Source organism: Varanus komodoensis, unplaced genomic scaffold (genome assembly GCF_004798865.1).
Source record: "Varanus komodoensis strain SLA01 unplaced genomic scaffold, ASM479886v1 scaffold26, whole genome shotgun sequence".
Taxonomy (NCBI): Eukaryota; Metazoa; Chordata; class Lepidosauria; order Squamata; family Varanidae; genus Varanus; species Varanus komodoensis.
The window spans coordinates 8,711,552-8,738,856 of NW_025335684.1; the positions used below are offsets into that span (position 1 = coordinate 8,711,552).

A 27,305-nucleotide genomic window follows, 5' to 3' on the forward strand; every position below is an offset into this window, starting at 1 on the left:
TCCGCTTCTTTAAATGGTTTAATATTTGATGTTTAAAACATTACAGGAGGGAATTCTGCTGGTGTGCATGGCACAGCTCTAAAGGAAGACAGTCGACGTTTTCCACAAAACTAGGGCGTCAGAACCGTGCATGTTACGAGGAGCTGCAAGCTGTGTCTTCTCCTTTTATTCCCAGCAGACTCAACCCAGGAAGCGGTTCAGAAAGCCTGCAGAGTAAGTGACGGGGAGACATGTTACTTTGATTCGAAGGCCATGCCTGCTCCTTAGCATGAGAGAGGGCCGAGTAAACACTTTTTAAAAAATGCAAGGCAGGTTTCTTCCAAGTTGCACCAAAGAAAGCTGAAGGGCACGAAGGCAAACATTTTCTCCCAACATTGCACCGGGGGGGGCGCTTGCAGCAACCTTCTGACGCTCACCTCAGCCCCACCATGTGCTGCCCCTGAAGGAGATGTGCTAGCAAGTCCAGCTTAATCCATTTGTTCTGTAGTACACGGAAACAGAGCGAGTCAGAAGGGCCCTCCCGGGCCATCTAGTCTGACCCCCGGCTCCGGCCAACTCCGCTCATGACATGCCCACCATGTGCAAGTCTAGCCTCTCCCTGAACACCCGCACCGATGGGGCCTCAACCACCTCCCGTGGAAGCCCATTCCACACCCTCGGGGTCCTGACGGTCAGGAAGCATTTCCTGGCATCCACCTTGAACCTTGGTTCCCTAAGCTTGGCTCTGCTGGGGCACATCTTGCCTTCCTCCGCAGGGGAAAGCAGGTCTCTACCCACCTCCGTGTGACGCCCCGTCACATACCTGCATGTCGCCAAGAGATCCCCTCAGAGTCTCCTCTCCTCCAGGCTGAAAAGGCCCAGTTCCCTCCGTCTCGCCTCATATGGCAAGAAAAGCTATGCTACTTGCTTCTTACCTATCCCAAATCTCCCAACAATCAGCCCCATGGGATCACCCCAGGTTCTAGTGCTATGGGGGAGAAAAATCTCTCCTGCTCAATTTTCCCCACACCATGCTTAATTTTAAAGACCTCCACCATGTCTTCCCGTACGTGCCTTTTTTCCAAACCCGGCAGTCCCAGCTGCTGCAGCCACTCCTCTTAGGAGAGGTGCTCCAGCCCTCTGATCATTTGTAATGCCTTTCTCTGTATTTTTCCCAGCTCCATAAAGAAGTTTTTCAGGTAAAGTGACTGGAAGGGTACACAATCTCCTAGTGTGGGCACTCCAAGGACTGGCATTTGGGGAGTGTGATCGTGGCAGTTCTATTTGCAATTCTGTTCCTAATCATGCCTAACGTGGAGTTTGTTTGTTAATTTAGAAAATTTCTAGGCCGCCCCATTCGCCAAAGCCTCGGGGCAGCTTACAAGTAAATAAATTAAAATACATAAATAACAATATAAAATACACATAACTGTATAAAATAAGTCGCCCTGGCCTTTTTTCACAGCAGCTGTGTAGTGGGTGGACATTTTCATTGGGCCAGCCACCATAAACCCAAGACCCCTTCCTTGATCTGGCATTGCTGCCTGAGATCCCAAGAAAGGCAGTTCACCAAAGCAGTAAAGATAGGCCGGCATAGGTCCTGGGCACCACTCTCGGCCTGAGTGCCAAATCCAACTCTGGAGCAGCTCCTGGGAGCTGGCCTTCCAGAGAGAGACCAAAAAGTACTAGCGGGTTTTTTTACCTTCCAGCTTTTGCTGTCAGGAAACTAGACTTTAAAAATAATAAAATAAAATAAAATAAAAATGCCCCCCAACAGGTCCAATATTTTTGATGATTGATTTTTTTTTTTTTTTTTGGTTTTAGGTTTTTTTAGAATAAAAATTAATCCAAAAAAAAAAAAAAATGGAAACTAGACTTGAAGAGCAGCATTTCAACCTTTCAGGATGGGAGAAAGTTGACACCAAGGCCAGGAAGCCACTAAGTGACCAGTGGTTGGGGGAGAGAGGATGGGGCTGTGTGGGGCCAGATCTGGCCCCCAGGCAGAGGGTTCCCCACTCCTGCTCCATGCGAACGCATTGGCCCTGCAAGTATTGACTCTTCCAGTTACAGCCCGGCGGCCAGGTCCATCCAGGTTGGTCGCTGCCACACAGAGAGAGAGGTTGCAGAACTGGGCCCCAGCAAGCGGGGGGTGGGGGTGGAGCACCCCCCCCCCCCAATGAAGAAATGCTGCCATGCTTGGGGCTTTTTCATTAAGTCAAAGTCAGGCAAAGGTGAGGAGATGAAGGGATCATTCTGCATAAGGAAAGAGTGGCGAGAAGCCCCGTCGCCAACCTTCGAAGCCAGAGTGTTGCCTGCAGAGAACAGCCGAAGAGGCTCTGAAGGGACAAAGCAGACTCACACATTTGCAGCTGCAGAGCAGGCTCCTGGCGGAGGGCCACAGCTTTGGGGGCCGGCTCCAAAACTGGCGGTCCTCGGAAGTTTCCCCTTCTATCAGAAGGACCTTTAGTGCGGGGGCTGTTCTGGAGCAGAGCTGAGGAGGGTTGGGGCGAAACGGCCACCCAGACAAAGCCAGCCCTGAAGTCCCAGTCCGTCTGTGGAGGCAGACACTCTTGCCTGCCCACAGCACGCGCTTTGCGCCCAGTTCCACCACAGATGGGAACCGGCAGAGGAGAGAGTGGGAGACGAAGCGCGTCTGCCCTCGCGACTGAGTGTATGCATGCGTGTGCTTGGTGTGGCAGGACTCGCTGGCACGCTTTCAAGTGTTAACAAAGAACAGGAAAATGTGAGAATGAATCAAATCCTGTGTAGGAGCTGAAGCTTATCTAAAGCAAAATGACTAAACACACACACACAGACTTCAAATAATCAGCAGCAAGGGCTTAGAATCAAAGGATGGAGCAAAGCGAATTAAAAAGGGCTGCAACAGCTTATCCCTGGATTCAGGCCTCCCCCGTGCCTGATTAAGCTACTCTGGTGTTGCCCATGGAGCTTAGCAAAGACTTAGGGGACAGGGGAGAAGGCAGAGGGGAGAGAGAGGACCAGTCGCGACCGCTGCAGCACATTAAAAGGATTACTGCACACAAACGAAGATGCGGTAGCGGGCCTCCTTCCACATTCAAGCCGGGTTAGCTGCGAGGGTGTTATCCCCCCCACCCGCCCTTCTCACTGCCTCTAAGTCCCTGAGAAATAATAGGAGACTAAAGCCCTGCAACGCTTCCTTCCCAGAAGATACAGAAAAGCCACGAAGTGGCAAACAATACCACCCGGCAGATCCGGGGGGTACCAGCTGGGCTCGCTGATACGAGTGCACTCAAGGGGAGGGCTTCTCCCGATCCGGGCGATCGAGGAATCAGTGAAAGCGGGGCTTCCACCCAGGCAGTCAGGCCGCCAAGCCCTCCCCCAGAAGACTTTAAGCCCCATCCGTGTGGCTAAAGGAGGTCAAAGCCTACCCCCCCCCCTTCGAATTTTGTTGCCCTGCTGAGTAAAAGTACGGAGATGCTCTTAACAGGGAACAAGCAGAATCACCCATCGGTTCTGAAATCTGTGAAGGAGCGTCTTGTACACGGCATGGCACAAAAGGAGGCGGGAGAAGCTGCTGCAGGCTGACACATCGGGCCCGGTTCAGACATCATGGGAAGCCAGCTTTCCCACCACCAGAAACTGCTGGTGGTTTGCTCAGCGTTAGGACTAACCGGGGATCCCCTGCCTTGCCGCTCTCTGAACAAGTCAGACTCCCAGGCAAATAACTGATTCCATTCCTGGGTTAGGGTTCTCAAGTCCAAGGAAGGCGATCCGTCGGGGACGTAATGCCAAATAAACTCTGGATGGAGGCAGCCTCCTGTTGATCTATCCAGACAAGCTTTTGTCCTTCAAAGGGGATGTTGTTTTGACCTGCCTCAGACCTGACAGACCCCAAGGCCAAAGTTAACGAGCAGTTCTACCTGGTAACCCAACTACCCAATTAGTTTTCTGTTGGTAACTTTGCAGGCCGAAAACTAGGGAGTTTGCTTCTGACGGTTTTTAATCCTTAGCATCTAAGGCAGCTAACAAAGCAAAACAAAACAAAAAACGGAAAGGGCAAGAATATTAAATATGTTGTGGCCCTCAGCTACAATACAGACAACTCAAAAGGGGGGTGACAGTATTAGAATTAAGTGAAAAGGGGAAGAAAAAACACCACGTCCTACGGGATTTTCACCTGTCTGTGCCTGGTAACAGAATGACGCAGAGAGTGTGATCTGGCAGGCGCTGGTACAGCTCTTCGATTTGGTGATCCAACGCCTTTATTGCTTTCTTTAAATCTTGCTCCTGTGTGGAAAACACGAAGCCTGCCATAAAAACACAGACAGACAAAGGCGAGAGGTTCTCTACCCTACAATCGCCAAAACACAGCACCAAGAGAAGCAAGAGCGTATTATCCTACAGGGGCCAAAGGGAAATTGCCAGAAAGCTTCGCCGTGCTTAAGACCTCAGTGAAAAAGTCCATGGCAAATTGATTATTCCGATACTTTGCAGATGTACAGGTTACGTATAACCCGAGGTTCGGACAAATAAAGCACAAATCTAAAATAATCAGTTAGAATGTCAATAGAGAAAGGCTGGGGAAGGACAGGTGCTAAAACCATCTACTGACACCCAAAACACCATCCAGATGTGCGTGTGAAGTCACAGACCATGTCAAACCGGAGGCCTGTTTGTTTGGGGATCCTCTGCCCTGCCACAGTCCTTCAGGATGGCCGGGGGGGGGGGCTGCTCCTTGCCCAGCTGCCCTTTAACTCGAGGGCAATGACCTTCCGTCAGCCCAAGAGCCAGATTCCAGAAAAGCGCTCAGGAGCACAAAGCATCCCCTGGTAGGCAGGGCTGAATGTAAAGAGGATGGGGTCAAAATTGCAAGAAGTTCCACCGTGACAGACATGTCATGAGCAGAGCCGGCTGGAGCTGGGGGGTCAGACTAGATGGCCCAGGAGGCCCCTTCTGACTCGCTCTGTTTCTGTGTTTTACTGTAAAGCTTGTACTGGCAGCAACTAATCATTAGAAGTATTTTTTTTAGCATGGGCAGTGGGGAACTGTGCCAAAGCCAGGAAACCACTAAACAATTGGTAGTAGGAAGAGGGAGGTCAGGAGAAGGTAGCGTGGCCATCTGGAAGTTTTTTTTTGGGGGGGGGGAGGCAGTGTGGCTATCTGGATGTTTGGGGGGGCCATTATGGGGCTCCAGAAGGGGCAGATCTGGCCTCTGGACCTGAGGTTTGGTAGCTGTCTTAAGTGGAGTTGCTGCGACTGAATCTAATGGTCAGGCTATACAGGCATTTCAGTGTGAATCTCTCTTCTACTTCTTTGAGTGGAACTTGGCATTCGGACCCTCGTGATCGATCACGTGTCAGGTGTGTCAAAGGAAAGGCCAGGGGCTCACCAAGGCAGAGCACTGCTTGACGGAGAAGTCAGGGTGTGGGCGTGGTGCCGCAAGCTTGCTGTCGTTTTGGGTTCCGCGAGAGATCCACTGCTGCAGCCCTGTGGGCGTCAGGGCCCTCCGGCCCCGCAATCTGCTGCCTCTGGCTGCCTGCTCCTCTATGGTCTTAAGGGCGCTGGTGGCACTTCGAGCTGTTGGGAACTCTAAATGAGAAATGCAAGCACATCCTAGGTGAAAAGATGGGCTTTCCTTTGGCCGGAACAAACAATGGGTGCTTGCTTTTGCTGCATATTCTGAGAAGATCCAGATTAAGTCACGGTTTGAACAGTCTCACTGACGTCAATGAGGTCTGAGTTGCTCATCCCGTTCATTTCAATGGGCCTGAGTTGCTCATCCCGTTCATTTCAGGTATTCTGACATCTGGATCCAACTCGCTAGATGCTGCACTCATGCGTCATCAAACAGGAATCCTTCAAAGAGGCATGCACTCCTTGCGGAGAAAAGAATGGCGCGTTCTGAGATCGCACTTACCCTCTGCAGTTTTATATGTGCTTGCGTTAAACTTTAGTAATAATCAGACCTGCTGCGTGATTTATCTGGGGCAAGGTTTACAACTGATGGTGGCTTTGCTTTGAAGCAACGCCAAAGAAGGATGCTGATCAACTGAACACCGCAGCCTTAAAATAATCATTCCACAGCAAGGGTCCATGAACACTGAAAATTGTGCTTTCCAACGCAATCCTATGGCTGCGAGACAATGTCCAAGTGGACACAGGAAAGGTGGGCCTTCCAGCTCTGACCTGGAAAGCATCGGGCATGGGAGCACCTTGCCCCCACCCCCACCGCCAGCACAGCTCTTTCCTGGTGCGGCTCCAAGGTTGAAGACCGACCTCTAAGTCAGTGTTGGAGGGCTGCTGCAGGGGCTGGAGAGGTGAGAACCAGGGGTCCACTGGGGTACGTGGCATCCTGGCACTGCCCCAGCCCCTCTTCCTTGTAACCAGCACAAAGCACTTAAGACAGCCAAAACGGCCAGCACCATCCTCACCTCCCACCCTCAGTAAGAAGCTTGTAATCCTCCAGATTTGGAGGCACCCCAAGCGAGGCAGGAGGTCAAGAGAATTCGTGGAAAGAAATCCTCCCCGTACAAGGAAGCTAAACCAGAGGGAGGTCAGCAGGATTCCTTCTGTCAGAAATATGATGCTCAAACCCAGAGGCAGAAGGGGGGAGTGGTTAGAGCTGCAGGGACCTGGGTTCAGCTCCCCAACTCAGCCATGGGAACTCTGGGCATCTCTCGGCCAATCACCGACTCTCAGGCTAACATGCCTCATAGGGTCGCTGTGAGGATAAAATGCAGAAGAGGTACAGCAGGTAAGCCACCTGGCAACAGGAAAAAGGCAGGTAATGAATATAGTGTCACATTTGAAAAAGGGGGTCTCTATATTCCCATGTTTCTGTTGATTTAAAAATTATTCTGACTTTTCCATCAAGAAGATGCTGGGATGGAATGCTTCTGCAATCCAATCCCTCTGATTGTTACCATTTTCTCTTATGTTTAGGCGATGAGAGCCAGAAAAGCACCCTACACGCCCAGATGGAGGAATCGGCAGGCTGGAGAAAATCCAAGGCTTGCAGGACAAGGAAAAGCCACGAGGCAAGCACGGTATGACCTCCAAAGGAACCCGCAGAGGACCGGGTGTGCTCTCCGGCCAGAGAATACTGGACGCAGAATGGACCGGAGTGGCTGCATTTCTGAGCAGGTCCACCCCATGCTGCAACATTTTGTTGCCGGCCCCACTGGTCAATGCCGTACTTACTCAGAAAACAGTAATTTCTCTTTTTTCCAGTGCTGGGATCCCTTGGCTGAAAAACAGAGCTCAAGTCCGTCAAATAACTCAATTTCTCTTGTAAATCTGTCTCCTTCTCCATCTTCCGCAGTCCTGCCAAATAAACGACTCCTTCATTTTCTGGATCGCTTTCAAGCTCTTTCACCAGCCCCTCACAATCCAGCGTCAACTCTGTGACTGGTCTCTGAACCTGAAGACAGCAAGCAGAAACACACAACCACCGGGCACTGACTTTCTGGCCACGTTCCCCAGACCCTCCGTCCTGGGCTGCGGGCTGTGCAGGGCAAGAGGGCGTCTGCCTGACTGGACAGCGGGGCTCCGAGTCTCCATGGGGCATTTCAGAGGCACCGCACCAAGTGCCAAAAAAGCTGGCCCGGGGCCACAGTTCAGTGGCAACGAGTCAAAGCAGCCATCTATTATTTCCGGTTTTGGAGCCAGGATGCTTCTGAATTCCAATGGCTGCAAGAAGAAGAGCCAAGTCCGTGTCTCCAAAAGCTGCTCCCACCACTCAGCGTTTTCCCTGCCTGCACATACCTACCTCAGTTCATCTCACTCTTTGAGGTGCTAGCTTCCGCCTCCTTTCTGCCTAATCGGCTGGGGGTGATTTGCGTGCACCATAGGCGAGTGCCTACATCCACATCTGGCAGAGGCCTTTTGCAGAATGTGGGCTGGACAGTAGTTGCGTCCCTCAGAAAGGAAGTGCTGAAGAGGTGTGTGGCCAACGGGTAGGACAGAAGATGCTGCTGCAGCGGTTTGGTTCTTTCCATCGACGCCGTGGACCCCAGGACAGCAGCCAAACTTACCTTGATCAAAGATCCTTCCACTACTGTTCCGTTCAGGCTCCCCATTGCAAGCTGGGCAGCCTCCAGAACTTCATACTGGGTACAGATGTGAGGCTTTAGGGAAGAAAAACATGGCAACACGGCTCGGATGTAACCATCTCAGGCCGACAAACAGGAGAGCTGCTGCACAAAACCGAGGTGCGCATTTCGAAGACAGAAGGCCTGCTTACTTGTAAGTAGGCACACAGAGAGTTGTTACTTAGCATGCTATCTGAAAGTGCTGTGGAGTCATCTGAGCAGGCTTAAAATGGTGCGCATCATGTTTGAGCCCACACACCCCGGCTTCGGCTTCACCCACACTTGGCGTGTGGCCCCCGAGGCCTTTCCCATGTTCCCATCTGGCTCTCAGGCTGAAGCGGGACTCCCACCCCTGGGTTAAGGGAAGGCGGCAGCATGGGGCCGCACAGCTGGCCAGAGGCAGCTTGTGTTCCTTGCCAGCGCGGTGGTTCTCCTCTGCTATTCACCTCGGCGGTTTCTGTAATGAACCTAATCGACTGAACATGGCCGTATTTCTTAAAGGTTCTCTTCAGCGACTTCAGGCAAACGTCTTGGCCAAATGGGCCTGCGTAGACCGTCAGCAGGTCAACCAGCTTGGCCCTCATCTACGGAGAGAAGGGATAGTGTTGGGATTGAACAATGGCGGCAGGGGGAGAGATGGTGCAATTAAAGAACACCTGGTCCCTCACCTCAGTAATGCCGGCTTCAGAATCTCCCCTAGTTTTGTGCATTTATCCTGGACTTCCCCACAGGAAGGCAGGTGGGGACCTTCAGGGTGGGGACCAGTCTGGCTTGTCAGCACCCTAGATGGCCCTGCTGCCCCTTGGCCCCACCCCATTTCCTGCAGCTGCGCATCGTGCTACCGTGTCCGTGTGCTTTTGGGGCCCACCTGCTTTGCTCCCCACTTACCGAACGCTTCTGACATGGAATTTGGCTCTCTGGCTGAAGGAGCGTCCTCTGCCATAGAACTGGGAGGGGCTTTAGGTCAGCTTGTCTACCCTGCTGCTTGATGCAGAAAACCCCGAGGCAGAGCCTCCCCGGTGGAGACCCTTCCGCAAGGGGCTGCCCCTACAGTCGAACTGCTGCTATTGTAAAAGTTTCTTCTAACAGGCAGGAAGATCTGCCTACTTGTAACTTAAACCTATCAAGTCTTGTTGCCTGCCTTGGCCAGAGAGCAAGTCTTTGCCTTCTGTTCTGTGACTGCCCTTTGGGTTTTTCAAGAACACTCAGGTTCAAGGATTGGTTAGACATGCACATGGTGGGCATGTCATGGGCGGAGCTGGCTGGAGCCGGGGATCAGACTAGATGGCACGGGAGACCCCTTCTGACTCGCTCTGTTTCTAAGTTTCTATGTCTCCCTTAAGCCTTCGTGTTTCCAGGGTACACAAAATGCTTAGTTCCCTCAACCTTTCTTTACAGGCCTTATTTTAAAACCTGTTTCTTTATTTTAACACTTACATGTAATCCTCTGGGCAGTTTACAAGATCATAAATAAAAAGACTGCTAAAATCCACCAGAACAGGATGAACAAAATAGATAAAACCAGCAACAATAGAACAACACCTGCTGGTTATCTTAGAAGGTCCTAAAATTGTCATGAAATGACTTGAAAAAAGCGCTTTAAAAACCTGGGAATTTTTAAAAGAAGCTCTTCATCTGTCACTGAAGGTCCTACAGCATCAGTACAACATGAGGCATCTCTAGGAAGTGAAGGGGAACCCAAACCCCATCATCCTACTAGCATGATTTAGGGAGAGAGGAGGGGTTTTTTTGCTTTGTTGGTAGTTGCTGCTATAGCACACAGACCCACAGCAAATCAGCCGGAGAACCTCAGGTAGAGCTCAGCCGACTTTCTGCCACCCTTATTGTAGCCTATTGGGAAGTCCTGCTTACCTTTGAACACATTTCTGCAGTGAGGTCAGATGTAACAAGCTTCGAATCCAAATCAAATTGAATCAGGCTGAAAGAGGCCCTTGGGATCTTGTCCAGGGCTCTCTGGAAGATCTAGGAAGGAGACAACATTGAACAACATCCTTCCATGTTCGATGAACTGCAAACAGGGTGTACCCAGAAAACGAGTGTCAGCTGGAACAAGATCCAAGCTTTGAGACAGCCGTCGATGAGTGAGGGACAGCAGACGCTTTCACTGGACACATGAAACAGATCCCAAATGACCCAGAAGCGTTTAGAGTCATTTTGGGTTAGGAAGGACCAACTGGTGGCTGGGGTGGACGGAGCCTTTGCAGAGCCCAGGACTGCTAGAACGAGCACCATCTTTTGGTATTGCTGCCTGAAAGCAGTAACTTGGAAGTCAACAAACTCCTGGTTCTGGCTCGACATCTCCGGATGCTCAGCATCAGGCAAGCTGAAGGCCTGCCAGCTTTAGGGAATAGCTACTCCCTGGAAATATTATTACTGATGGGCTTGTAGGGTTGGTTGTAGGGTAGAGTTAGCTGTGGGCTTTGGCTACTGGGCAGTATAGAATGAAATTAAGTAAAATAAACTCCCAGCCACTAGTGGCCAAGGTGACAGGAGCTGAAGTCCAAAGCCTGCAGGTTAACAGTTTGCAATGGAGAGGAGAAGAAGCTAACAGGACCAGGGGGCTCTGAGGATCAGTAATGGGCTCCCCAAATGGATACGGGCCTCTGAGGATGCTGACTGCCCATGATGGCAATGATTTGGGGACGGTGTTATGATCCACCTCTCTGATTTAGCTCAGTGTGTTTCCACGGGGAAGGCCCGAGGTAGTATCTTAAAATGAAAATGGGAAACACCAGAAGAACAGCTGCAACTCACGTGCTTATTTAGAGGGTCCAGATGATTCTGACAGTTGGAGGAAGGAGCTTCATGTGGTCCTCCGAGAAGCAGGGTCTTCTGGCCCATGGAGTGCAAGATGTCAAGAAGGCTAAGAAAGAGAACGGAAAGCTAAGTCAGTGAAAACACAAGCAAACGCCATGCCACATTTAGCAGTAACTACTTCCTTAGAAACATGCTTCACATTTATATAGCAGTGTAAACAGAGGCTTGTGGGATCTCTGTTTCTTGCCGAAACCATAGGGGCTCTCAAGCGGCATCAGATGCAATACAGTGCCTCAGAAAAGGCGGCCGCAGAATTGTGGAAATACATGCTTTTGACCGTTTTATTAAAAAGAATGATTCCGAGTGAGCTCTGGGGCTACAAAGGCATGATGGGAGGACAGCACTGAAACATGGAAATGAGACAGGCTGATGAAGAAGTCTGGATTCTTTGTATACAGAGAGTGAATTAAAGACGGCAATTCCAGATTAAAAGGGGAAGGACCAAGGAATGAGGATCTACACAGCCACCTGGGAAAATGGCTATTGGGTTGGCCTTCAAGCTCAGGTTTGCTTTTGCAAAAAGAGTCAGCAGCTGTGAGGAGACCACAGTCCCTTACGTGGATGTGAGCCGATTAAAGCAGGAGCAAGACGTCCTGCAAATTGAAAGGGGCAGTTTGTTTGCACAGTGTGGCTGTATGAAGTAAAGGCACTGAAGGAATCTTCAATGTGCACGTAAGTCCAGGAAAGGCTGCAGTTTTCCAAAAAAGAGAAAGCAGGAAGGGCTATTTACCATTGGGTGGGATTTTGCACATGTTTCTGGACCCTGTTCTTTTGCTTCGGCGCGTTCCTTTGCTCCAGCAATTTGATTTCCAGGTTTAGCTCAGCTACCTAGGGCAAAGTTAATGTATGTCACAAGATACGCTCCCCTCCAAAGTATGTAGTTACAGCTGGAGATCTCTAATCTGAGGGAGTTTATGCCATAGGAAATTGGTAAGTGCCACAAAACTATTACTTGTGTATGAACGTTTATGTTGTTTTTGTTTTGTTCCCTGGGTTGGGGTCCCCCCTCCCCGTCTATCTGTCATCATGCCTCCATTGGTAATACAGTTATTTTGCAAAGATCTTTATTTTTCTGTTTTCATGTTTAAAAGGAATGCATGAAAGAAACTAAGTCACATACCTTCTTGGGTCCCTGCCCAATAAAATACTGGGCCAATTCAAGGGCACACCGAGCATCTTCTGTAGGATCATGCCCCTGTCCGTCTTCTTGCTGAATTTTTTTCCTGCAGGAGGAAAGCAGAACACATCAAGGTTCCATGCAGATACTCCTTGCCTTGAGGACTCACATGCCTTATGGGGCTGGACAAACTTCGCGCGCAATCTTACGCATGTCTAATGCAGAAGCAAGCCCTGCGGATTTCAACGGCAGTTACTTCCTGCCAAGTGGGTGCAGGACTGCACCATTATCATCTTTTCCCTCCTTTCTGCTGCACAGTAAGTCAGACTTTTCCTTCTTAAAAAGGCCTAGGGGGATATGGCTTGGCTTGCAAAGAATGGCACGGCAGGAGACTCTTACCCTAAAACAGCTTCGGCTAAGAATTTGAGCTTGAACCGCTTGCCATCCTTCCTGGCAAACAGAAGCGACGTGTCTATAACTCTTGGATGAACCATCTGGAATAAATGGGGAGAAAATGGATGTGAAAAGGTTGCTCTCTAGGAGGGTGGCATTCATATGGAGCAGCGACTTGTCCTTTAAAGTCAAGGACAAGTCTGCAGGCCGAATTTGCACCACTGGCTCCCTTTTTATGATCAGCAACTCAGGAATGGATCGCAGCCATTTCCCCCAGTCAGAGCGCAGGCGCAGGGTTCTGCACGCAGGGGGTGGGAAAGGAAGTCGGGGGGTGCAGGGGATGGGAAAGGAGGTGGGAAAGGAAGTCAAACAACCCTGGGCAAAAAACCTCTCCTTGCCTTTGTGCTACTGGTGATGCACCGCGAAAGTAAAGGAGGGCATCTTCTGCCACTCCGTCTGTGTGGATATACTCACTTCTAGAGCCCGGAGGTCAAAATTTAAGGAGTGCCCCACTAAAACTGCGTCGGCGGGGAGAAGCCTCTTCAGGCGGCCCTGGATGTCAGCGAGGGTGGTCGTGACTGGCAGCAGCAGCTCCTTGGTAATGCCAGAGTAACTTCAAGACACAAATGAGGAAATTTAGGGCTTGGAAGGAACGGAGGCTTTTCAAGCAAAGGTAAGGCTGTGATGGGAACCCCTGGGGAAGGATGCAACCTGGCTGGTTTTTGTACGCTCTTCTACAGAGGCTCCAGATGTCTTTTTGCTTTTGAGCAAAGCAAAGTCATTGGCAAACGATTCGGACGACACATGAAATCAAGGACGATGCACACTGCTGAAGTGGGAGAAAGGTCTGTATCGCTTCGGACAGCCTGGAAAGCATGTGCACTTTTGCTTCTGGGGAAAAGTGTGGTTTGGTGGATGGGATTTTAGAAACCTCGCCCCCCACCATGGGCAAGTGAATCCTTGCTCCCCCCCTGCTGTGCTCCCAATCCATTTGGGTCCCCTGGCAGCTTCTATCATAAAGATTTCAAAGCAAGAAAAGATGGACTCGTACGTTTCCACTGTGACGTGTGTCTTGGTGCACATCAAACGATGTATGGCTACCTTCTCTCTCTCCATGTGCTTGCAATCCTTCAGCATCCTGGAGCATGTCTGTGTGGTTTTGTCATTTTTTTTTCAAGGAATAAGAGCATAAACAGGTTACCTGGTGAGGTAGTCGCTGATTGGCAATTTTGGCTTGACCAGCTCATTCATAATGCACCGGCCACTGGCATCCACCACTGAAATTCGCGTGAGTTCGGATCCCTTGCTGGTGAGACACTGGTTAAAAACGATGGACGATGTTAGGAAAGGCCTCACAGCGTTTCTTTGCCTCTTGATTCCAATGATACAACTGAAATCCCATACAAGTCAATCGTCATGCTTGGACAACTGCTACTCTAGACTTCTTTGATCTGCTATGTCCTAGATGTGTTTATGACTCCCAACCTTCCCTGCTAGCATGGGAGTTAAAGCCCAAAACTCCTGGAAGACACCAGGGCTGGGAAGGCCGGTGTCCTGAATGCACCTGAGGAGGAAAAAATGGGAAGCGCATCTTTGTTCTAGGGGTGTACAACCAGCAGTCCTGAGGGCCGCATGTGGCCCTCAGCTTAACTTCATGCAGCCCTGGACCTTGTTTGAAAAGTCTTCTGCATGTGGTCTCTTCAGACTTTAGACTTCTGGCAAAAGCAGGCTCTAGCCCTCTCCTTTTAGTTGGCTGAATGGGAGGGAATGAGAAGGAAAAGGGGGCTGGGCAGAGATGGCAAAGGTGGAAAATGAGACAAAAGAGTGTGGGAGAAAGAGAAAAGGGTTGACCCACTGGATTTTAGCTCTGGACCTGCTTACTACCGATATGCAGCTCTGACAGACCGCCAGTAAGGAAATACGCCTGTAACAGAAAAAAGCTTGCCTGCTCTTTCTTTATACTTAGTGGTTGAAATTTTGGCCTTCCTACAAAAAAAGGTTAATTTCCACCATTAACTTTGTGTAATCGACACTGACTGTCACCTTATGCCAAGGGAGACCACCATCCATCTGGTACTAAATTGTCTACTCTGACCAATGACGACTCCCCAGGGTTCCAGGCAGCAGTTCTTCCCAGCTCTGCCTGGAGATGCCCAGGATGGAACCTGGAGCGTTTGCGTGTGAAACACACACCCAGCCAGTCTGCTGCGGCCTTCTTCTCTGGACGAACCATGCATGTAATGCTACGCCATAAACTGACCCTCACGAGATCGCCTCCTGAAGGGTTTCCGCCAATCAATTCTATTAGCCATGGCAGGGCAGGAAAACAAATCCCTCCTTTCTTCTACCCATCAGGGAATTTCACGCAACATACCATTTCGCAGTCTAGTCCAAAAAGCGGGCTGCTGTCTGTTGCTGGGCTGTTGCAACCAGTGTGAACAAAATGGCTGCAGCTGTCATCATCTGGAGAAGGAAGAAACAAGATGGCTCAGGAGCCTGCGTGAGTTACGGATGATTCAGTGCTAGCTGGATGTGGGAAAATCAACTGCACAGCCCAGCTCATGTGTTAAATCATTGAATTCTATTTATCCCACCTTTCTTCCACTGTGGCACTCAAGGAGGCCAAAAAAGTGCCTTTGAGCTGTTGTTTGGAGGATAAACTATAGTTAAAAAGGTAAAGGTTTCCCCTTGACATTAAGTCCAGTCATGCCTGGCTCTCGGGGGCGGTGCTCATCTCCGGTGCTCATCTCCATTTCCTAGCCGAGGGAGCCAGCGTTTGTCCACAGACGGTCTCCGTGGTCATGTGGCCGGCATGACTAAACACCGCAGTGCACAGAACGCTGTTACCTGCCCACCGAAGAGGTACCTTTTTATCTACTTGTTATCTACTTGCGTTTGCATGCTTTCGAACTGCTAGGTCAGCAGGAGCTGGGACGGAGCAACGGGAACTCACCCCGTTGTGCAGGTTCGAACCGGCGACCTTTTGATCTACCAGCCCAGCAGCACAGTGGTTTAAACCACTGCGCCACCTGCAGTCCCTAGTTAGCTCAAAGCAAATTTGGTGTGATGGCTGATTTGATCCTTCCTCTTAGCCTGTTTTGCTGGTAAAGCAGGCTCATGGGAGGATTCTTACAGAGTCTTACCCCTTGCATATAGTCTGCCACTGAACTAGGGACTCTCCCTTTTCAGAACACTGGAATTTCAGATTAATTGCATTAACAGCCCATGTGGATTCCCTGGCAACATCCAAACAAGAGGAGCTTACCTGCTTGAGGATAATCATGGAGACACATTTCCTTTGGGGTTAGAAGGTAACTGGTGAGCCCATGACGTTTTTCTCCGTATTTCTGAATAATGGGTTCTTTTGCTCGTGCTGAAATCCGTAACATATGCATTTTAAAACATCTATACTAGGATTTTCCCCAGCTTCTCTTCAGCATGCCTTCTAGCAAGGCTGGACAATTTGGTGTCCTCCGAGGGTTTTGGACTACCACTCCCATCACTGATGGTCATCCTGGGAGTGGTAGTCCGAAGGAGGTTGCTTACTCCTGCCTTACAAGAATGGATAATCAGGTGATGGAAAAAGGACAATTGTACAGTATAAAAATCCATTAAGCCATGAACATACCACACCTAATATTAACTAAGTGGAAAATGTCTTAAGAGTCATCATCCATGAGTGGCCTTCTCCAGCTTGGTGCCCTCAGCATTCCTGATCATTGGTTGTGCAAGTTGGGGCTCGTGGAATTGCTGAGGAATCCTGAAGGACTGGCTTAAAAAAAGTTCTCCTGAAGAGCATGTAAAAAGGAACAATTCCTGGAGAAAAGGAGGACTGTTCTCAGTGGGGCCAGAGCTGTTAAGACCCTGCTTTTAGTGGCAGAAGTTCTTGTGCTGCACAGATCAGCAGTAACTCATGCAGGAGAGAGAGGCATAGAAGTCTTTAAAAGAGGTTTTCAAATGTATTTCAGAGAGTGTCCTAGTTCCTCGGAAGCTCATTTGGAGTTCTTCAGCTCAGCAGGCTGTGAGCTACCATTTTAAATTTCCCATGACGCCCAGAGCAACATTATATCTGGCACTCCAGGGAATTGTGGGAAACTTAGAATGATAACTTGTACTCCTGAGGCCCCAGGAGCTCACTGAGATTAGTAGAGGTAAAGAAGGGGTTTTCTGGGGGTCTGTCTGGGGGAAGGTTTGAACCTTCCCATTCCCCAGCAACACCCCAGGAATTGGGGAAAATGGTATACCAGCCTTGGAACTGGTATACATAAATTTTCTCCCATGACAACTGGGGGAGCAGAAGGAGGGTTGTAAAGGGAAAGGAAAGGAAAGGAAAGGAAAGGAAAGGAAAGGAAAGGAAAGGGGGGAGGGGAGGGGGTGAAAGGCTCTTGCTCCTTACAACCTCTCTCAGGATAGCAGTTCTTCCACCTTTTAATCCCCCACTCATCAACCAGTGGGACTATATTTTGCAGCAGTATTTCCATCCCAGTAGAAATATTCTATATTCCATCTCTATTGCTTCTTTATACTGGAGGAGTAATTCAGAAGACACACCGATCTCAATCAGATTCAAATCCAAGTTGGTCTGTTGAGGACTGCACCTTTAATGAAGTTGTGTGTGTCTATTTTAAGGTAAAATTAATTGTAGTCTTTGTGCCAAAAAGCTGAGCCTAACTTTTTCCGAACAGAAGAGGAAGAGCAGAGGGAGCTAGATACAGAGCCCATTCCTAGAGTAACTTGCTTCCCCCCCCCCCCCCCCCGCGGGATCCATCTGTCAGCGACTGGGCAGTCATCTGCATCCCATGGGCCCCCCTTCTTGCACCCCTGCTTTCTCTTGAGTTTGGCTGAAGGTAGCCTAGTGAATGAGGACAGGACGTGGCAGACAGCTAAGAACTGGCAGCGACCAAGGCTCAGGCCCACATAAAGCTTTCTTGAGAATGCACATCAAATGTCTTAATACCTTGCTTGTCGACCCGTTGGCGAATCTTTGCCCCTGCTCCACAAAGTTTTTCCATGAAATCACCTGAGACAGGCGGTAGGGAGAAGCGCTGTGAAAATATACACAGATGGCCATTTAAAAAAACACGCTTAATGCATAAGGGTTGATCTTGTGCAGTTTCCACTGATGTCTACAAGTGAAGCAACACGACAAACGTCTGGCGAAATGTCTGGAGAGAAAGTTCCATTCTCCCTAGGACTGTACACCAGGGACGCCCAAGAGTTCAGCATCCCATGATTTCATCAGAAAGCAACATCCTTGCCTAGTTCTCATGTTGCTCCTTTATTTTAACTTTGTTTTGCGCAACTAAGAGGCTGCTTTATACCAAGCCAGAGGATTTGTCCATATAAACCAGGGGTGCTGAACCTTCATCAGCCCATGGGCTCCAAGAAAAACTTGGAGGCCACATTTCAAGGAGAGCAGGGCTGAAGGCCACAAATTCCAGCGTATTTTAGTGTAAAGATTGTACTGTTCTTAACAAAGCCTTAGGGTTAGGGTTGGGCTTTTATAATGGGGAAAATGATGTACAGTTGGTGGGAAACAGCCAAACGATCAGTGCTGGTGGAAAGGGAGTGCCAGACTCAGACTTCAGGTTCATTTATGTAAGCCGTCCTGAGGCTCTGCAAAAGGACGGCATACAAATATTCTAGATAAATAAAATAAATTGGAGTTGGCCCCCAAGTGTAAAGTTCTGCACCCCTTTTCTAGCCTACGATTTTCTCCTCTGACTGGTGATACTTTGTCATGTCAAAGTGCTAGATTACCTGACTGCAATCTCACTGGAAGCCATGTTGGGCAGAAATATTTAAACAGACAGACATTAATTTCACCATTTCCTAGAGCTGGGAGTCCAGGATAACCAGACACAAGTAAACAGCAGTAATATAAGCTGCCTTCAAAGGCATGTGCAAAAAATAAACCAACATTATCCCTTTCTGACACCTGTCTTAGGTATCCCATATCCTTGGGCAAATGGTGCGGCAGATGGAACCTGTTGTCTTGTTTTAAAATGGCTGCCCCTTCTTCGAAAGGGTGCTTAAAAACACTCCCCTTCCACATGTCTGAAGACAATAAGGATGACGCAGCCTTCAAATAAAACCTGAATGAAAGCTGATGCCACAGAGGGTATGTGGTAGATAAATGAAATAAATAAATAAGCTGAACAGCTAGACAGCACAGTCTAGTGGTTAGTGTGCTAGACTCAGACTCTGGAATCCCAGGCTCTTGTCTCTACTCACCAATAAAAATCCCTCAGTGATTTTGGGGCCAGTCAGGGCCTCTCAGCCTAACCTACCTCACAGGGTGGTTGGGAGGACAAAACAGAGAGAACCTTGTAAGCCGCTTTGGGTTCCTTACAAGGAGGAGGAAGGTGGGACATAAACCTAATGTGAGAATAAGAATGGTGATAATAACAGTGCCACGACAAAGTTTAAGGTTGAAAAATCATGGGAAATTCCCTTTCAAACAAACATCCTTATAATTAAGAACTTTTAATTCACTGATGAATTACCCTAACAAATGATTTCAGCAAAAATATTCCCTCACCACCGCCATTTGGACAGTCCCAATTTCTGTCTTTTTTACACTTCAGATTCTCCCCATCTAAAGTTATCAGAGGTCCCACAAACAATGCATTAAAGTCACCCAGCCATGTGTGAGTGTGTGTGCGTGTGAGAGAGGGAGGGAAGGAGAGAACAGGAAAAAGAAGCCCTTTTCCAAAACGGTTTTCCCTGGAGCCTTTGTTACTTCTAAAGGGGGAAGGTGTGGAGGGGCAGATAAAGCCTTTCAGGGAAATGCTGGTGAGTAACACAGGTCCCCTTTGTGTCTACTCTGTTATCGTGTTAATGACCTCGACTTCCAGGCAGGAGCCAGAAGCTGCTCATTCTTGCATCTTGTTGGCAAGAACTGTGGGCCGCTTGTTCCTGGAAAGTCCTGAACTCGCTCTAAATTGGAGACATGTGTTTCCTTGCCACTGGAAAGCCATCCCGCCCCTGGCAATATTGACCAATTCAAAGCATCCTGTTGAGGGAAGGCTGAAAAGGAGGACGAAAACAAATAGCGGGAGTTCTGGAGTCGCCTTTAGTCTGCGCAGACGAGCGGGAATGTGCCGCTTGCGTCAGAACGGACACTCCACAAATGGAAAGCTACAGCAGGGCCCAGACCCAGGAAGAACGGATAAATTCGTCCTGCTAAGCTTGGGATGTACCAGCTAGAAGATGGACGCTGTGCGCTGACGATTTGCTGACGGACACAGAGGAGGCAAAAGGGGAAGAGAGCGGGAGGATCGGAGCAGGACGGGCAGGCCGTGCTGCCTGACTGCATTTGCTCTGGTGGGTCATGAATGTGGAGTCGCCCTTCTTGAAGCAATAACATACCAGGTTTGAGTGGCTTTATACACAAATCCATCAAGCATGTTGTACCACCTGGTACATTTATAACATTTATGCCCTGTTCTTTTCCTCCAAGGCACCCAAGCTGGCATATGGGATCTCCTCCTCCTCCTCCTCCATTTTATCCTCACAACAACCCAGTGAGGTAGGCTTGGGTGAAAAATAAGGACTGGCCCAAAATCATCCTGTAAGCTTTATGGTTGCACAGGGCCTAGAAACCTGTCTGCTGAGGTTTTTGGTCTAATGCTCTAGTCAATACTCTGGCTCTCATAACAAACTAGTAATCCTAGTTTAATAAATCACAATGGGAACTTGCTCCATGCTAGTACATACAGCCTCTTTGCCCCAGCTCTGTTCTCCTCTTCAGCAATTGTGTCAACCAACATGGAAGGAGAGAGATTCATATGACAGTCAAAGCAAGAATTATACTTAAGTGCATCCAGAGAAACCATGATTACAAGCCAGCTTTAAACCTGTATTTGTGGCAGGCTTTAAAATCCTTGCTTGTTTGGGTATGCTTAATCATAATCCAGGTTCAAGTGCCACATAAAGCTTTCCCCTTCTGTGGGCTGTTTATCCACTTGAGTGAACAGCAAGCTTGATTAAGGCAGGAAGGTGGCTTGCGGTTACATGTCAATGCCGCTTAGGTGTGGAACCTGCACACAGCTCCCATCCGCCCTCCTGACTGGCCATTCGCTACCAGCCTCCCAACACCTGGAGGGGCAAATGCTCCCTATCCTGATTTATCCCACGGTCGTCTACATCGAGTGGCAGAGACTCACCTGGGCCTCTGGTAGCGAGGACTCTCCCTGTCACCTGGTACATTTATGCTGGAGGTGCCAGGGATTCAACCTGGGAGCCGCAACCCACAAGCAGGTGCTCTCCCACTTCGTCAGCTTCGATCACTGCAGGGGGCTTACCTGCCTGAAGGTCTTCCGGAGATACCTGAACTGCATGTAGAACCGGTAGAAATGAAGCTGGCCCACGTCGCGCAGGACCGCCACTGCCACTCCAGCCAGGCACCTTTGGTGATGAATGTGGCACCAGCTGCACCACAATGAGGGATAAAAGCTATTAGCCGCCTTCTAGAGTCTGCGGGTGAACATGCTGCTCTTATCTGCACGGGTGGCAAGAAAGCACTGCAGGCAGCCATGGCATCTGAAGGACAGGACCCCCGTTTCCGAGCCTGGTTAAGTGGGAATCCCTGGTTAATATTGCTAATGATGTAACAGAATGACACAGAAAGCTGGTTTAGACAAGGAGGGACAATTTGCCCTTCGAGCCCAGCATGGTTTCGTGGTCTCGGGTGCAAAAGCACAGGCCCATGGGCCAAATGTGGCCATCCAGCCTGCCTGGGATCCTAGTTTGGCCCTCTGGGCTTTCTTGATGGCCATAGTATTCTCTGTGCCCCCCTCCTTTTCTCAACTGCCAAACATTTGGAGGTCTACCAGTTTCAAAAGGCTGAAATGCCTTTTCTGAGATTAGTTAATGGTCTGACAGTTTGGCCCTATTCGATTTCGCCTGCTCACAACTGACAGTACCACTCAAGAGCTTCTCCGAAACAGAATGATGCCCTTGGCCTGCAAGAGGTTCAGGAGGATCCCTGGCAGAAGACTGTCCTCTCACCTGCAGCGCGAACCTTTTTAAAAAGTGGAAATGCCAAGCAACAAGCTGGACCTTCCATAGGCAAGATGTGCACTCGGTCACTGCATTTTCGTCCTGTCGCCAGCCGTGGATAAGGTGGGAGGAGGACGTCTGCTTTAGAGAGGGAAGGCCTGCCCAGAAACACTGCAGAACCTCATGGGCTATTCCTGATTTTTGCCTAATGGGTGCAAAGAGTGCTCTTTTATTATGTCTCCACCAGCCCCCAGCCCTGACTATATGCACATACTCCTTAAAACAGCATGTTGCCCTGCCACACGGCAATCCATTTTTGAAATAGAGGCAACTCCCAAAAGCTGTTTGGGATCAAGCTTGGGAGATCCCCTGTGCAAAACCTGCAAAGGTTGCCGCTCATCCGAGAACCGGAGAACAGTATTGCGCAAATGCCTTGGACTAAGCTCACTTCTGCTGAACACACGAGGCAGGATACAACAGAGGAGTGTCTCTGGCTCTCCCCATTGCTCAATCGCTTGTGCAAGTAGTTGTGTAACTGTGCTTGTGCCAGTGTTGCTTCAGTCAGATTCTCCACTGCTGTGCAGTCTCTGTTAGCAGGGGGCCATTTCCAGTGGTGGAATCACACAGCTGAGTACTACCTAGAGCCAGGGGTACCTTGCACAACACAGAGCGCGGCTGTACCTGGACTGAGATGCACAGTGGTGTTTTCCTAGAGTGGAATATTTGAGGAATTGGTACAGCTGGTCATAACTGATTTTACAATCTTTCCCAAAGACCGCAGTGGATAAATGGGGTTTCTTCTCCTGAGGAATGAAAAGAACAGGCTCTGGATTGTTTACACAAACACACAGAACATTTAAGGATCTGAGCCACCATTACAGTAATGAAATCCAGAAGGGGAAAACTTATTTCTTACAAAAGGGCACGGCAAAAAAATATTTCAGGAGCTAGAGAGACACAGCTGACGTCCGCTAGTTTAGTTATGCATAACTTAACATGAGTTGGAGTTATTTACATAAACATAGCAAATGCCAAATGCCTCCAGTTGAACAGTTTGTTTGCAGGGGAAAACAGTCTGGAATTAGCTATCCTAATTGCGAAGAAACAAAGCTAGACCCTGCAAAAACCACAGTATAGGATCAGAAATGATGGTAAAGCTCGCCAGCTCTCCTCTAACTTTCCTAGCTACTGCATTTTGACCTTTTGAAACTTTCACTGACAATGTGCTTTCAGCCTTGCCTTTGATACTGTAAAGGCAAGAAGCCTATTTTCTAATTGCAGAATTCAGATAACAATGCTGCATGCAGGTAAGAGGACCAGATAAACGGAACAATAAATACAGGCTCAATTGCCACACTTCAAAAAGGATATTGTAGAACTAGAAAAAGGGCCAGAAAGTGCAACTAAAAATCAAGGGGCTGGAGCAAATTCCCCTATTTTTTAAACTTACATGCTTCCTTTTTTGGGCTGGATTCCCAAAATAGCCTACATAATGTTCTTTTCTATTTTATCCTGCCAACAATCCTGTGAGGTAGGTTAGGCTGAGAGTCAGTGATTGGCCCAAGGTCACCCAATGAGCTTCGTGGTCAAGTGGGGACTTAACCCAGATCTGCCAAATCCCAATCCAACGTTCTGACCACTACACTGCACTGGCTCTAAACACACACAAATCGAACCCACTTTAGAATTACTAAGGGTGCAGTCCAGTGCTTATTCAGACAGAACAAAGTCCTCAAGTCCTAGCCAAGCTGGGAAATGCTGGGAGCTGGAGGACCTTTTTCAGTCGAAACCTGCATAGGCTTGTACGTTAAAGTTAGTCCATTCTAAACTCAAAAGGTCTATCTAGTAAGTGCCAGGGAAGCTTCTGTGCAAAGAGCCACCACAGCCATGGTGCCGTCACTAAAAAGGTCATGTGTGCTCTTTATGTGCAAAACTTGGAAAAACAGGGTGTGCACAGTCAACATATTTCTTGTAACATCCCCTTTTGAAGACCTTGAGACCATGTGGCTCAACAGCTGAAATCCAAAACCAATAGTAGAGCATCATCAATAATATGCAAAGAAACACTTACTTTACTCAATATTTTTGCTTTTTTCTGGTGTTGGCAAACATCATTCTCAGCAACTTTCCTTTTCTTTTTAATCTTCTGAGGCTCCTCAACCTTTTTGTTATCTTCACGGGGCCTTTTATTTTTAATTGCTCGAGTTTCTGTCGCCATTTGCCTTGTGAATACTGTCTAAGATGAATGTTATCTGTCAAAACAAACAAACCATTAGGAAAGCAGGCGGGACTTGCAACACAATGTTGTGTTAGATCATGCTTCTGTTCAGGGCTCCAACCAATGCATAGTCTCACTGATTCGCACTCTCTGCCCCTCTTCACTGCACCTTCAGAAGAACAAGCAAATGCCCTCTTTGCTTTTAAAGGTCAACCTGACAGCTTTTGAATTGTTCTCTTACCAAATGAGCTGCCATGCTTCTCCAAAGCTACAGGTATCGTGCAGTAATTGGACGTGGAAGCATTATTTGGTAGCAGAACAGAGTATATGAGTAAGATTTTATTGATTGATTGTTTTATATCCTGCCTTTTTCCTACAAAGGGCTCAAGGCAGCTTACATCATTCTCCTCCTCCAACTTATCCCCACAACAACCCTGTGAGGTAGGTTGGGCTGAGAGTCTGTGACGGGCCCAAAGTCACCCAGTTGGCTCCATGGCTGAGCGGGGACTAGAGCCCAGATCGCCTGAGTCCCAGTCCCATGCTCTGAACCACCACACCACACTGGCTAACATTTGTTAATATATTTTATGTATTGTAAACTGTCTAGGAAGGCCTCGGCAGTTATAAGCAGCCTGTAGATACACATATGAATAAATAATAAATAACAAACATGAAGGTTTATTTATGTATTAATTTGTTATTTATTTTTTCAACTTATATTCCGCTATAACTAGTCTAAAGACTCTCCAAGCAGATTACAACAATTTTACATAAAATAATACCAAATTTTAAAACATATTAAATAACATACAATAAGAGAGCATATGCAGCTGAAGGGTCAGATATCAGTAAGTTAAAATACATAAAGACTAAATGCAGTATAAATAACATCATAATATAAAATCAATTGTTAAAATGTCTGAAGAGGACTGATTTGCCTGGCGCTGAAAGGACTGTAAAGATGGCAGCAGGTGAGCTACTTTTGGAAGGCCATTCCATAAATGCGGTGGCATCTAAGTTATGGAATGCGCTCCCCAGAGAGGTCCGCCTGGTGCCGTCGTTATCTGTTTTTCGGCGCCAGGCGAAGAGCTTTTTATTTAAGCGGCATTTTAATTGTTAATATTATTGGATTTTATCTGGCCAGGGCGACTTATTTTATACTGTTATTTTTTGCATTTTAACTGATGTTTGTATTTTTAATTTAATGTTATAATTATTTTTTAACTTAATGTTGTAAGCCGCCCCGAGGCTTCAGCGAATGGGGCGGCATAAAAATGTTTTAATAAATAAATAAATAAAATGGGGGGCAGCCACTGAAAAGGCCCCTCTTCTATTTGCCATCCCATAGGTCCTACTTTCCAAAGGCAGCCTTTTTGAAGTTACGCTCTGTTAGAAGAGCTACCCAGCTCAAGCATGCTTTAAAGAAAAAGAAATCTGAGGGATGTGAGCCCCTGCATATGGAGCAAAGCGCATAGGCCATCTGGTCAAAGACTTCCCCTCCATGGCAAATATACTATATTGCTATTTAAATGATAGTAATTATGTCTACATTTGCCTCTGCACATATAAAGTAGCATATGCAAATGTCTTTCCCTTATTTGGGGGAGGTATTTTCTCTGTTCTGCTGGGCATTGGTGGCCACTCTTGATGAAAATGAGTTTGTAATAACCTTCCTCACAGGGTTGTTCTGGGGATAAAATGGAGAGGAGGAGAAGGGTTATTATTTATTCAATTTATATGCTGTCCCATGAACCACAGGCTTACATGTTTAACAACATAGAACAATAGAAGGACAGTATGAGATTCACGATAAAGATGAATAATAAAATCTGTGAATAGATTAACGAAGTTAGATAAAACCAAAATAGGCAAAATAGAATTGATAAATACTAAATAAAATAGATAAAACCCAAGAATAAAACATAAACTATTAAAATTTATAAATATAACTCCTTTAAAATCATGTTCCGTTGGCAGCAGCATAAAATATTATTAATATATTAAATTAACCTATTAAAATAATAGTTAAACATGTAAGCCCCCTTGGGTTCTTTGCTGGAAAAAGTCAGCATATAAATATAATAATTAAAAAGGAGTAATAATATGTTTATTAGAAGGTGAGCAGGGCATTTTTGAGAGCATTCATTCACTAGGTTGTCATAAGTCAGAAACAATTTGTAATGAACAGAAAAATAATAAAAAAGTGTAAAAGTTATTGCTGAATGACCCTCATTCAAGTGGAGTAAAGCCTAAACTGTTATCATCATCAATGATAATACAGGGTGTCCCAAAAAATTTGACATCATTTGAAATGTGATTATCTGAGTAACTACATGTCCTAAGCGAACAAAATTAAATAGGCTTCATGTTGAACAATAAAAGATTTATTTATCAAAATTCGAACAAGAGATTCAAAGGGATGTAAATTTTGAAACCCATTTCACAAAGCTTCACAAATTTTCAATATGCGCACTGCCTGTGACAGGACACGGGTCAAGTCGGTAGTCCACCTCCTGCCAAACACACTGTAGCATGTCTTCTGCAACACTGTGTAACTAACATTAGTTAGTTTTTACACATTTTGTTAAAATTTGAGATCATTTGAGCAAGATTTGGCTATGTTATTAGACTTCGAAATGATGTCAATTTTTTTGGGACATCCTGTATACGGATGCAATCCTGTAACTCTTCAGGGAGCGTATGCTGGGAAATGTTTAGGAAGAGAAAAGTCCTACTTGCTTAAGATTCTGCCCTGTCAATGAAGGGAAATGACTGGTACAAATAGCATACAGGTGGGCTGCAGCCTAAACTTTAACCTCAAGGGTGCAATCCCAGGCACGTTTAGACAGAAAAAAGTCCTACAATTCCCAGCATCCCCCAGTGAGAGAGAGAGTGCGAGCGAGCTTAGAGTTTTTAGCTGGATCCAGGTGAAATTATTGGTGTACTACCCAAATTGGGGTAGTTTCTGTTATTTGCCTCTGCTTTGGCTCTTGAAAACACTTAGGATACAATCTTTTCAATAACTTTTATTTTAAAAAATGCAAATACACAAATCATATAATAAAGAATTAATGCACTATATATATATATATTTAAATCACCCTTAGCGCATCCCTCCAGCACAACCTTAGGATACAATCCTGAACTTGCCGGGACAGACTTTTTTTAAAGGTACAACTCCCAGAATCCCCCAGCCAGCCTTCTACGGAATGCTGGGATTGTAGGGTTTTTTCCCTTGGCTAAGCACGGATAGGATTGGCCCCGAAAGCCATATGCGATCAGCGTCGGGGAGGCTGTGGGGTGATTCTGGCTATGTAACTGGGCAGTTCAAGAGGGTCCGTCTTTCCATGCGAGAGCCGCGGGCAGCTCTGCGGCCACGCGGGTCGCTCGTGCACGCCGTGCGGGTTGGGGGAAAGCTCTCCTAGCCCTTCCTCTCCTCCCTTTCTCCAGGCATGCGGAAAAACCACGCCAGGCGCGGAGGCTGGACTGCCAGCAGCCGCCTGCCTCACCTTCCTCGCCCGCTGCTTCCGTAGAGGGTGCCGGGGAAGCCGCTCATCGAGGAGGAGTGTGGCTCGGCGATCGCCTCCTTCGGCCTGTGCCGCTCTGCTCGGAGCGGATGGACGCGGGCGAGCGCCCTCTCGGCGAAGGCGGCAAGGCCCTGGCAGCCGATCCCCGGTGTCGTCGA

General features: G+C 47.9%; 1 protein-coding gene and 2 long non-coding RNA genes across 10 annotated transcripts; 2 read left to right on the plus strand and 1 right to left on the minus strand.

Moving 5' to 3' along the window:
• Window positions 1-27,227, minus strand: REXO5 (RNA exonuclease 5). Of its 7 annotated transcripts, XM_044433835.1 has the most exons (20): window positions 27,130-27,227; window positions 23,474-23,654; window positions 22,084-22,205; window positions 20,706-20,832; window positions 17,357-17,444; window positions 15,665-15,772; window positions 14,774-14,862; window positions 13,601-13,716; window positions 12,874-13,012; window positions 12,406-12,500; window positions 12,010-12,112; window positions 11,620-11,717; window positions 10,827-10,935; window positions 9,924-10,034; window positions 8,498-8,635; window positions 7,995-8,087; window positions 7,162-7,381; window positions 5,351-5,550; window positions 4,139-4,248; window positions 1-206 (listed from the first exon to the last, which is right to left on the minus strand). In XM_044433835.1, exons 2-20 carry the CDS (start codon window positions 23,618-23,620, stop codon window positions 134-136), a joined length of 2,286 nt encoding a protein of 761 aa, XP_044289770.1. In that variant the 5' UTR covers window positions 23,621-23,654; window positions 27,130-27,227; the 3' UTR covers window positions 1-133. The 7 variants fall into 7 exon arrangements, with proteins under 7 accessions (XP_044289770.1, XP_044289775.1, XP_044289774.1 ...); XM_044433840.1 differs by lacking the exons at window positions 23,474-23,654; window positions 27,130-27,227 and adding an exon at window positions 21,412-21,607 and having other exon boundaries at window positions 22,084-22,345; XM_044433839.1 differs by lacking the exons at window positions 23,474-23,654; window positions 27,130-27,227 and adding an exon at window positions 21,412-21,607 and having other exon boundaries at window positions 20,706-20,971; window positions 22,084-22,345.
• On the plus strand, window positions 7,963-15,156 carry LOC123025260. Its single transcript, XR_006415084.1, has 3 exons — window positions 7,963-8,205; window positions 12,119-12,323; window positions 13,140-15,156. It is a non-coding gene; the product is annotated as an uncharacterized LOC123025260 (long non-coding RNA).
• Window positions 15,367-18,509, plus strand: LOC123025261. Of its 2 annotated transcripts, none has more exons than XR_006415086.1 (2): window positions 15,367-15,717; window positions 18,347-18,509. It is a non-coding gene; the product is annotated as an uncharacterized LOC123025261 (long non-coding RNA). The 2 variants fall into 2 exon arrangements; XR_006415087.1 differs by having other exon boundaries at window positions 15,367-15,710.
• Window positions 27,228-27,305: the final 78 nt, after the last annotated feature.